General features: G+C 41.6%; 1 protein-coding gene across 1 annotated transcript in view; it reads left to right on the top strand.

Moving 5' to 3' along the window:
- Positions 1-12,500, top strand: part of cdkal1 (CDK5 regulatory subunit associated protein 1-like 1) — a 213,284-nt gene that overhangs the window by 53,064 nt on the left and 147,720 nt on the right. The window contains exon 5 of the mRNA XM_068736267.1: positions 10,861-10,957. Within this exon, the coding sequence (XP_068592368.1) occupies positions 10,861-10,957 (97 nt within the window). The remainder of the gene's footprint in view (positions 1-10,860; positions 10,958-12,500) is intronic.

Raw genomic sequence — 12,500 nt, forward strand, 5'->3', positions numbered from 1 at the left:
ACCCGGGGCAGTCCTTAACCTCTGAGGTGCTGTAAACAAACAGACAGCTGAATATGAAAAGAATGAATATGGCTGTGGGGAACAGGGCCACATGTGGCATATAGGCTGCCTGAATATCACTGTGGTTTAGCAGTGACGTGTGATTAAACTGTTGTGCGAGTATGTACGTCTGGGAACCCGCCATGCACTCTCTCTGCGCAATCTAGGCACGTGTTGTGAACTTTGGTATGTAGTACAATTTACATGTACTTTATTCACTACTTTGCTTAATTCTTATTTGAAGTCAACCTAAAGCTTTAGAGCTTCCTGGTTGCAACTTTTATTCAATCTGACTGCCTCGTCTTGGAGGGCTTCACCGATGCAGCCCCAACAATAAGGATGTGCTACTTAATATTTTTAAATTTTTTATTTGAGCTCATTTAGCAAGGAAGCTTATTATTTGTAGAAGTATTCAATACTGTATATTATAATATAAAGCTGCATTTAGTCTGAAATTGTGCGCCTGTCTCTCTTTTATTTAACGTTTAACATTTGTTTAACTCAAATAGTGATGGTATAGTCTTTAAGTCATTTCTTTCTTTTATTTAGTACTTTATCGGTTTACTTTTGTTCTCTTTATTAGAATGCGTTGGAGTTTAAGTGTTGATCATACACTCGGACATGAACAGTTGCAGATTGTTCCTCAAGTGAAACATGATGGCGACCTCCTGACAGCAAGAAGAGCTGCTTTGATTTGTTGTACAGTATGTTGGCTGAACAACATGAGTCAAAAACATACATACAGTGTAGCGTCCAGTTTACTTCTCTGCTCGCTCGTAGTGCTTCCTGTTCTCAGGTCAAATTATATTTTTGTATAATAAAATGCTTTATTGAGCTTTATTTGTGTCATTATTTTGACTTTAGTACTCGGATGTAATAAAACATGTCGGTGTGTTGTAGACCACGGCACCTGGATCGTCATTGAACATGATCTTTACTGATGGAAACTGTGAAAAGGAGACATTGAGCGAGATGTAATGAACGCGGTCCAACAAAAGAGGCTGAGGCAGCTCTATTCATCCCAAACGAGAAAAATATTCACCATCCCTCTAACAAGCCAAATGTGTTTTGAAAATCACCTCCTCATTCTGTAAAGCCTTTATTCTTCCAACAATCCACCATCCTTCCACTTCCTACTCATTTCTAATTGTAATGAACCGAGCCTTGAACCTTCCTTTTAATTGGTGTCGACTCAGATGAGAAGTGTGAGTGGAGGAAAAAAATAAAAGAAATCCCTTTTTGTCCATTCCATAAATTAATTTTTACCAAGTAAGGGGTCCTGCATAGCAATTTAATCAGACAGTTGGCTTTGTGCACGCTGCATCTTTGGCTTTTAAAGGAATGCTATTTAGAATAAATAAGGCGCTGTGTTAAATGAGGAGGCCTTTTAGAGGGACTGATGAGCCACTGTGGAGCCACTTCAGGCTGTGTGTCGGGGAGAAGACATCAGCCGGGGGAAATTAAAAGGCTGAATGGATGCTTAGACTTTTTAGCTCTATAATGAGACTTCCCTAACGCACAGAATGCACTTGTACATCTGCATTCACATGCGTGCTCACATAGCATCATTAAGTCGCAGTGCACCAACTCATCTAAACAGAGATGTGTAAACATATATGCAATACACACGCATTGAAGTACAGAGGAATAAACACTGCACTGAAATGCACAAAAGGAATTATTGGAAATTTAGCATTTAAATTGAAATATCTTTCAACTTCATTTGTTTTTTTGTTTTTAACAATAATAGAAAACAGTATGGCCATTTATTACAAAGGAGAGTGGATCACAAAAGAATATTGGAGTGAAGCTCAACTCCAAACTGTCTGATTTGAGTTACACTATTGTTTATAGATGAAAATATTTTAGACGTGATTCTGTGTCCTCAGTGCACTGACCTCACACAATAATTAACCATAACCACCACCGCTCAGTTAGGTGTGCAGGATGTCATGTTTTGGTGTTGCGTGAGTCTTGGTGTCACAGGCCAGTACCAAGGTCTCCTGTGAGTTACCATGCTACACTGCGCCACAGCTAAAGCACATCATGGCTCTGTCACAATACATATATTATATACCCACAGCACATACTTGGTTCTGATATTTGTAGCCACAGTTTGGTCAAAAGATACCGTGTCTCGCTTCAGCTGTCTCACATTGAGAAATATCACGCTGTAGTTGGTAACAGTCTTGTCTCGAGTCGCACTACTTTTCTTCAGATACATACCCCCGCAAGGCTTTTGCTGTCATTCATTTACATAGCTCTATTTAAAAGATGTGCCTCTTGTATGTGTTCCAATATGGAAGTTCACACCAGAAGAAACCGACAGAATGCACAATCATCAAAGGCTACTAAAACAATAAACAAATAAAACAATAAACAATTTCAAGAGTTACGGTTGTGTACTACCTGCAAGTCTTACTTTTTAGAGTGAGATCATTATTTTATCTTTGTGTTGGCTGGGAATTAAAAAAACAATGTTAATATGCAAAGATTGTTGATGCATTACAGGTCACAGAGCATGTGCCGCTCCACTTTTCCAAACCCTTGCTGGTAATAATTTATGACCTTGAAACCAATCATGATTATTTATGCTTGGACTAATTTAGTGTGATTCATTCAACCAAGAATGTCCTTTCACCTCTGTCATCCCAGCAAGGATGTCCCCCTTGTCTCCACTTCTGGTTCAAAATCATTGTGCACATGCACACAAATACACATACAGTGCTCATGCACACGTGCACACTCTTCTTCTAACCCCACAGGCAGAAAAAAAATGCATGTAGGCCCACTCCCTCTCCGAATGATTCACACAGTGGTGAAAGGCCTCATGGGGAGTGGCTTTGGCTCCGAATGGTAAATGCCTGTGTGTGCCCTGTGACCTGACCGCTTTAGTGCGAGGCTGAAGCTGCCACACTAACACACAACTGCCAACTGTCTGTTCCAGACACTAGCTGTTTTTATCCTGTTTACGTTAGAGAGGAACACTCAAATATCCTCATTTAGATGGCTTGTTTGCAGCACAAACTCTCTTACAAGACAAATCTCCACTGAAACAATTAGCAGTTTTGTTCAATTTTATGAACCCTAATCTGTACATCACTTCCCACTAATATCTTTTTCTAATGAGCACACTTTATTTAACTCCTGGTTCATTTTTAAAAACACTAACCCTCTGGTAGCAACTTGATAGTGAACATTTAGTTCCATATATTTGTGAGTGTGTTTTGTTTCCCCATCCTAAAATGTAAACCCAGCAGTTGTCTCTCTATGGTGGCATCAGGCTGAGGGGTTGCTGCCATAGCATTCTCCCATAGCAGCCTGTCCTATAGAAAGTAGGCCTTTGCATTAGAAATGGGACTCGTGGGACTCTTCCCAGGATCCAGCTCGGGGGTTTCCCTCTTCGTGGTTCAGTCAAGTGCTCATCTCTCATGCAATTCCGTGTGTGTGTGTGTGTGTGTGTGTGTGTGTGTGTGTGTGTGTGTGTGTGTGTGTGTGTGAATGTTTGTATGGGCCTTTGCCAATGCTCCTGTTTTTTTTTGTTTTTTTTTAATCAGCATTTTCTTCATTATGAACCGTTGAAGCGGCGAATACAACTCATTTACAGTAATGCAATATTTATCACACATTCAACTCCTTTTTAACAAGACAGATGTCATCCGTTTCACAGTACTGGGCAGGTGTGTGCGATGCGTTTTTTAAAAGGCCATAATCTGAAAGCCTTGCATTTCCTCTGGCCTGCCTTTACTAGGCCCATGTTGACAGTTGGGCCGCATCCTATCTCTGATATACCCAGAGGCCATGTGAGCGAGCCGTAAACTAACCATGTTATAGGTGTATTGATTGGTCAACAGATTGCCTATATCCTGTAAAACACAGCTCTAATGTGAATGCCTTTATACGCCAGGTTGGTAATAATTGTGGAACCCTCCCCCTCTATATGGTTGTTACCAAGTGGTTGGGTGCATGTTAGGGTTGTGGTAACCCAGATCAATCTGGATCTTCATGCTACTAAGTCTTTAAAAAGATTGAGAGATTGTAGATTGAAAACGTGTTAAGAGAGACGAGCAGGCCTTTGCAACTTGTCTTAGGTGCTTAGGCTGTTCAAATCTATATCGTCTTTAACATCACTTATCACAACTCACTTTTATAGACCAGCTTTCATGTAATTATCTTGAATTGATTAAATTAGACATCCCGTCTCTTGTATTTTCTATCTCTTACCTTGCTTTCAGCTGTTATTTCTCTCTTTAATTTCAGTTTTTCTCCCATTCATTGTCTCTTTATGGGTGTATCAGCTCTTGCTATCCTATGATACACAAAAGGTGTGTGTGTGTGTGTGTGTGTGTGTGTGTGTGTGTGTGTGTGTGTGTGTGTGTGTGTGTGTGTGTGTGTGTGTGTGTGTGTGTGTGTGTGTGTGTGTGTGCGCGTGTGTGTGTGTGTGCGCACTTCTCAAACCCTCTCTCATCCCTCAATCACAATCCTCCTTCACAGCCTCCCAGCTCTCGTCCTCCCCCCTCATTTCCTTTTGAGTCCTGTTGTCATCCTCTCCTCTCCTCTCCTCTTCTCTCTCTCTCTCTCTCTCTCTCTCTCTCTCTCTCTCTCTCTCTCTCTCTCTCTCTCTCCTCTCCTCTCCTCTCCTCTCCTCTCCTCTCCTCTCTCTTGGTGATGAAGATGTGCTCTTTGGCAGTTTTTTTTTCTTCTTTCCTTTTACTCATCGCCAGTTGTCACTCCCTTGTTTCTTGTTCCTTCCCGACATATTCCACTCTCTCTCTGTATCTTTATTTAAAAGAAAAAAAAGTCCAGTCTTCACATTTTGACTGTTCTTTTGCACGTTCTTATACAAACCTTTTTTACACGTTTCAAATTAGCTTTAAAGCTATCCACTGCACATTTACAATGATGTTTTTAAAATATATAGCTTTAAAATGTATACGTTACATTTTAAAGCTGTCCTGTGAGAACCACGTATCAAAAAACAAAACAATGTTGAATAATGTGCACTGTCCTGTGTATATATTATACTTAAAAACATTATATTCCAAGGACAAAGAAGTTGACTGCATTTCCATTGGCACCACAGAGAGTTGGACTTGTTTTGCGAAGGAAAAGTAATATTGTATTTACCATGAAAAGCTTTAAGAGTTTTAGGGTTTTACTCTCAAAGTATTTGTTACTCGTACCACATTATTTCCCCATTGCAGCGCCTGAGACAGGAGGTCATACTGAAAGCCACTTACTGATGTGTGTACTGCGTATTCAGTTAAATAGACATTATAATGAGTTGGCCTCAGTAATGTGGTTGTTTGACCACAAAACACAGTGTTGGTCTTCACTCTGTAGCTGTTTGGTGCCTGAGATCAGATACCTCACTGTACACCAGTGGCACATTGGAAGGTGACTGTTTAAACTGGCGGCTAACATACAGCGGGATTGATGAGACACCTTTCTGACTCTCCCTCTGCTTCATCTGTCATGTTCTCACCAACCATCAGCTTTTCCCTTCTCTCTCTCCTTTCTTACGCATTTGTAAAGATGTTCCTTCGACAGTTTCCTGTCAATCACTCTCGTGCATGTGTCCCTCTCTCCCCCCTTTCTCTCAGCTTTATCTCCTAGAGGCCGCTGGTATAGTACATTAACAGCTTTCATTTAGTTTAGTTTGTCTGCAGTCAGATCCCAGAGGCCCAGAGTTAGCTGCTGTTTTATTTATACTGTTTGTATTTTGACAGTTGCTTCAGTAAACTTTGCCAGTGCTCTTATCCACAGAGGAGAAGCTGCATTTCTCCATCACAGTAACACAGTGTGCTCTCTCCACTTCCACTCAGTTTGGGCTCACAGTCAGTGATGGAGATGTATCTCCTGTTGTCAGAAAACAAAACCCACAGGAAAAAAAGATATGGAAAAATGAATAATTCATTATACAAATAAGTAGATCAAAAGTAAAAGTATTGCAATTGATTGTAATAGCCATTGTGGAATTAAAATGGGAACAAACCTGAGATTGCATTGTTGTACAAGTTTGTGGAAGTGGAAGATATGTGAAGAGGATGAGTAAATACATTTGGGCTTTATCACGCACGCACGCACGCACGCACGCACGCACGCACGCACGCACGCACGCTCGCTCATTGACACACCAGCTCACATCTTAATTACTGAGGCTTGATGGGTACTTAACCTTACCCCTTGCTGCTTATGCTAATGCTGAGAGGTCAGGAGTATGGTGATTGGCTGGCTTGCTGTCAACTCAGCCAGAAAACTGTCAGGAGTGAAGATGAGTGCATGAGGGAGGGGAGGAGACAGAGGAGCAAGGACAGAGGAAATATGGGCTAGGGACAAGAGAGAAAGTTTGGATGTAAGGATTACATTTGTTTGAAAACAAGAATTAAATATATATATATATATATATATATATATATTGTGTATTAACACATTTTCCTAACGCGATTACATTACATTAGTCATTTAGAAGACGGTTTTATCCAAAGCAACTTACTATTCAGTTTCTATCTCTACACCGTAGGCACAGGCATGGGAGCAATTGCGTCATAAAATAGGTCCTTATGTTAAGCTGGCCACACACTAAACACAATATAGATATGTACGACTCACTTACACAACCTTTCATCATTACTCTACCAGTATGACCCATAAGCAACATGTTTGTCAAGGAGCGTGTGTGTGTGTGTGTGTGTGTGTGTGTGTGTGTGTGTGTGTGTGTGTGTGTGTGTGTGTGTGTGTGTGTGTGTGTGTGTGTGAGCTCATCCTCTCCCCCCTATGTGGTTATCTGTATAGGGCTGAGGGTGTTGAGCAGCAGGGAGAGTCATTGAGAGGACACACACACACACACACACACACACACACACACACACACACACACACACACACACACACACACACACACACACAGACTCACACAGTTCACAGCGGCTAGTATGTTTTGGATGTCTTTGTTGTTTTGGTGCCTCACATTTTGTCCTGGTTTCAAGACAACATAAAAAGACATAATGTTTTAGAGATTAGATGTTTCTATTCTGTTAGTGGTTATCATTAATAATGAGTACAGGAATTAAACTTCATTTTAAATTAAGAAATGGACCTGTGAACACTGACAAAATTCACCAGGACTAGTACTTCACAAAAATAAATACATTAGTTTATATAACGCACCAATTACTATGTTAAAAAGACAAAGGTTTAAGAAAAAGCCGGTCATATTCTATAGAATATAGACAGCTTCTCTTTTGGGGGAGGGGGGGGTGAAACCTTTGTGGCAGTTGTGAGAACATCAGCATCGTGGCTCATTTATAAGATGATGTCACTATATTTCGGTTTGCGGCTGTGAGTGGTGCTATACGAGACGAAGTAAGGGCCTCTTTCACTTCAAGTTTTGTTGAGAGAAAGTTGAAGAGGCCCTTATATAGGTCATGCAATGTGGTGCATCTTAATGCCTAGAGTTATTCCAACGTCATATTTACAGCACAGGGCTTCTCCTCCAAGTCAACCTGATCAATTCAGTTGGACATTTAGTCTGGTCTAATTTGACTGAATCACTGTGTCCACTCAGCTGTTAAAAACCAGTATGTACAGCACTTCTCCTCTTCCATACACACCACAGAGGTCATACATGTATGCATGGACGAGTGTATGCTTTTGCCATTGCCTCCGTGACCATCGGTACGTGTATGTACAGTATGTTCAGAGCATGTGGCTGTTCGGACCCTGTGTGTGTGTGTGTGTGTGTGTGTGTGTGTGTGTGTGTGTGTGTGTGTGTGTGTGTGTGTGGGGTCTCGGGGCTATGGAGAGCACTAACACAGTTGACAGCGGGCCATAGAGATTTAGGGCGAGGTGCCAAGGAAATACATGTGCGCACACACACACACACACACACACACACACACACACACACACACACACACACACACACACGCATCTCGTCCTCTGATCTCGGGGGGCATCTGCTCTGGTCCGGGTCACTGTGCAGCGAGCGCTCGGATCGGCCTCAAAACTATCACCACGGCAACCGCATCGCATAATTCCGTTCCATCTCGTGCCGTCCACAAACCGTGTGCGACGTGATTGGCCTGCTCCCCCCTGGGGCAGCGAGGCGGCGGCTCAGGCGCTGTCTGCTTCCTCGCTGTGTCAGCTCTGGCTCCGAGTCTGTGGGCGGGGAGCGAGTAGCGCATTAAAGGAACGTTTGGCGCATTTTGGCAAGAGACGGTGTGAATTATGCAGACGCATCCCTACTGTGTGTGTGTGTGTGTGTGTGTGTGTGTGTGTGTGTGGCTGCTTGTGAGTCCTTTATGAGGAACAGTGTGGGGAATATAAGCTACTCCAGGAGAACAATATCCCCCCTTTTTTTTTGTGTTCCTCTGTCTCACTTGACCCAGTCTTGAACATTTTTTGTCCATTTTTCTCCTCTCTTTCTGTTTTTAGGATGTGTTTACACACCAGAAAAGACAGTGGCGCATATATTATTTTTTACTTTCTATAATAAAGTAAAAGGTCAGTGGATAAAACCAGTTTAAATGAACACACGCTGTGGGCATATCTGAAGTGTCATTTCTCTGAATGTGCTGTTAAAACAGTTTTGTCTGTGGCGAGGCATCATCCAACATCTTAAGTGATTTGTTGTTACCTGCTCAGCACTTGTACGCGGACGTAGATTGAGAAGCAAAGATGAGAAGAGTCACGAAAATAACCCTGAATAAAATGAGCAGCTCTGAATAATTAAAGAATCTTCTGCCTTCATCTCTCTTCCCTTCATTCCTCCACTCATCTCTAACCAACGTAAGCTTTAATCTATCCCTCCCTTTCTCATTCACATGACAACATAAGCTGGCTTTGAATTGAGTTGTCTACCTTCACTTTCCTTTTTCTCTCCACACACACACACACACACACACACACACACACACACACACACACACACACACACACACACACACACACACACACACTACCTCCACCACCATCTCTTTGTTTTGCTGAAGAATACAAACATAGTATGAATTAAAACACAACTGACAGTTTGCATCCAGTTTCGTTGCTCCTCCTCTGTTCTCCTCCCACGATTCCTCCCTCACTTACACCCCCCCACCCCCCCCCCACACACACACACACACACACACACACACACACACACACACACACACACACACACCTCCCCTCCCTCACTTCCATCCCTCCCTTTCTCTCTTGCTCCAGCTGTCAGGAGGCTTCATTATTAAAGATTCATGGCGGAGTCTGGGCAGCTCCCAAAAGCTTTTGTCAGACAGACCGAGTGTCTCAAATCTCACAGCCACTAACTGGAGGTGACATAAAGACTCTCATAGATCCACAGTCCAACACACACACTCTCTCATTGTGGTTCGCTTCACTATTTTCTACTACTTGTCCAGCCCTGTTTAATTCAAATCATCTTGAAAAAGGGATTCTTAGTGCTACTTTTCATTTCTGATAATAAGTCATAGTAAAATACCATATCAGTGATTACTCTCTTGCCAATAGCCTCTTCACACCGAGCCAAAACTGTAACATGAATGTTGTAAATATTACATTATGTTACATTATGTTATGAATCCCCAGTTTGGACTTGGTTGTGTTTGTCATCAGAAGCCAAGGTGACCTGTTTTGTCATAAAGCAAGTGTCATCACTTGTCTCTGCTGTCTTCTATCATGTTTTACTGATGGTACCGTTACTGTGGCTGTTTGTTCTTAGTTTGTTGGAGTTGGAATTGCATAGCTGTTGTTACTCGCTGGTCCTATCTCCTTCAACACGTTATACGATGCCCATTCAAGAAAAATATGTCACCGATCAGTAGCCCATCTGTTAACGTTCTTCTCGGCTCTCAGTCGTTCAAACTTACAACGCAGCGAAACACTACAAAGTAGTTCTAGAGTCTCATGTGATGATCACACAGTTTGACGATGAAAGCTACCACCTACTATTTAACAAACATTGGGACGTGAGAGACAAGCATTTATATACATTCAGCAATGGATCAGGAGATCAGTAATCTCAATTGTACACATAACTAATGATTTTCATCTTAAAACAAAAGTCAGAAAAAAATCCTTGCATACCTCTCTGTTTGATACACAGGACATTCCGAACCACATTTGCATCATGGGAATTACCTTGAGTACATTTCTCTCATGAACATTTCAGGAGGGAATAGCTCGCATACCAACAGGGAAAACTAGACATGGCTCTCTCTGCAGGAGGACGCTTTCACAGGGAGGTAGCGTTGTGTCCCGAGTACTTGCTACTTGATGTGTAACCAGCTGTCCTTGTGCCTCGTCAAACTGTAAACAGTACATTTCAGAGTGTCTTATGGCTCATTCCTTCTTAATACAGATAATCTAGTCAGCCTCTCCCGATTGATATTGCTTCTTAGGTGTGTTTTATATTTGTTAAAGAATGCTGGCTGTCCTTGAGGACCATTTATTAATTTGTTTTTATGATTTTCAGCCCAACCAAATCATTATATCTTAATTAATGGCTTAGGAAAATAGGTTTAAAGTACCTTTTGAGTTTTGAGGAGCAAGTTTCATTTCAGAAGCGTCTAGCTTTACTGTCATTGGATACTTCAATTGGAATATTTCAGCTTTAGAGAATTATAGTAAAGATCCCATTTTACATGGTCGCATGGGGAAGCCTGTAATTGTAGCCTTCGAGACAGCAGTGTGTTTTATGTTAGCTGTCTTTTTTTACTATCTCTTTTTCTCACCTGTTTAAATCAAAATAATTTTGCTGGAATTGTGCAAACTGTTACCTACTAATGTTAATCTCCTCTATCTTTTTCTTTGTTTCTACAGAAAAGCCCAGGAACAGCAGAAAAAAGTGGTGGTAGCAGGTTGTGTTCCCCAGGCTCAGCCGCGGATGGACTACCTCAAAGGACTCAGCATCATCGGGGTATGTGTGTGTGTGTGTGTGTGTGTGTGTGTGTGTGTGTGTGTGTGTGTGTGTGTGTGTGTGTGTGTGTGTGTGTGTGTGTGTGTGTGTGTGTGTGTGTGTGTGTGTGTGTGTGCATGCTTTGATTTACGTATATGAAAGTGATAATCATAGTAACGTAGGGCTGTGCTCATACAGCATATACCATATGTCTGCGTGTGTCCATTCGTTTTCTTCATTTGTGTCTAATTGACAACCTTTGAGGACCATAGACACACACACACACACACACACACACACACACACACACACACACACACACACACACACACACACACACACACCCCAACAGAGAGGTGTACAGACGGTGTGACCTGTCATTCACCTGGCTGCTAACCTGCTGTGTCGGTTCTATCCTGGCCTCCCTGCCGTTTGGCTGATCAATAGACCTCCCTGAGAGACACAAGGCTTCTGAGATGAGCATGCTGGGAAGTAGGAGAGAAGGAAGAATGTATGATGTAAGGAGGGAGGAAAGAATGAGAGATACAACTTTTGTATTGTCCTCCACATGCACAACCTTTTTAATACCAAAGTGGAAAGCTCATGGGGAGATTCATATGTGGAGAAAGACAGAGGTAGGAAGGGACAAGTGAATGATGTGAAGACCTCATGGCTTTATGCCCTCAGCATAAACTGGCATATGTAACATAACATTCAGTTAATCAGGTGAGTCAGAAATATGCAGATATAATCACTCATAACCCTGTGGTGCAGGTATGACTAGATTGTATGGCAAACTGTGATATGAAATAGTTATTTAATTGTTTCACCTCATTAATCACAGGAGGGATCTAAAACGATGAGTCAAGGTTATCACTACTTAACAGTGTTCCTCAGTAAATCATTGGCGATGTTTGTAATTAGTGCATTTTTATATCTGCTGCTACTTTCCAGGATCCTGCAAAATCCTCTTGAGTCTTAAGTCTAATACCTGCAACGCTTAAACATAAATAAACAATGTGAAGTTGTTAAAATATGCCTTTTAGTTGAGCAATGTCATGCAAACATGTCTGTACCACACGACATGTTTCAAAAGATGTTTAGGAGACTTAAATAGGTCCTGCATGCCTAAGAAAGTGAACAGCTGGTTAATTGAGATGTATAGTGCACGCATGCATTCTCTTGATCACTCCATGCTCTGCCTTCTAAATCACCACAGAAAACCATGATCATAATTTCACATAATGCAGAATTTATCTGCTTGCGTAAAAAACAAACTGCCTTGTTTCAAAAACTGTGATAAATCAAAAGCTTGAATATCCAATGTTGATTACTGCCACTGTCTTAAAAAAATAATGGGGGGGGTGTTGCGTTAAATATCCTTTACTATAAATATTGTAATTCTATTTAAGTAAACATGCCCCCGTGTAACATAATTACATTCAAATCAAGTGGCATGTATGTATAATATAATTACATTCAGATAAACAGGCTTGTATGTAATAGCCTTCAGGGCGCGGCTGAAACATCTGGGAAGTTTACCACTGTCGGCCATTTCATTGTC

The sequence above is a fragment of the Cebidichthys violaceus genome, unplaced genomic scaffold, assembly GCF_023349555.1.
Source record: "Cebidichthys violaceus isolate CVI_PGR_0920_01 unplaced genomic scaffold, fCebVio1.0.p SCAF_7, whole genome shotgun sequence".
Lineage (NCBI taxonomy): Eukaryota > Metazoa > Chordata > Actinopteri > Perciformes > Stichaeidae > Cebidichthys > Cebidichthys violaceus.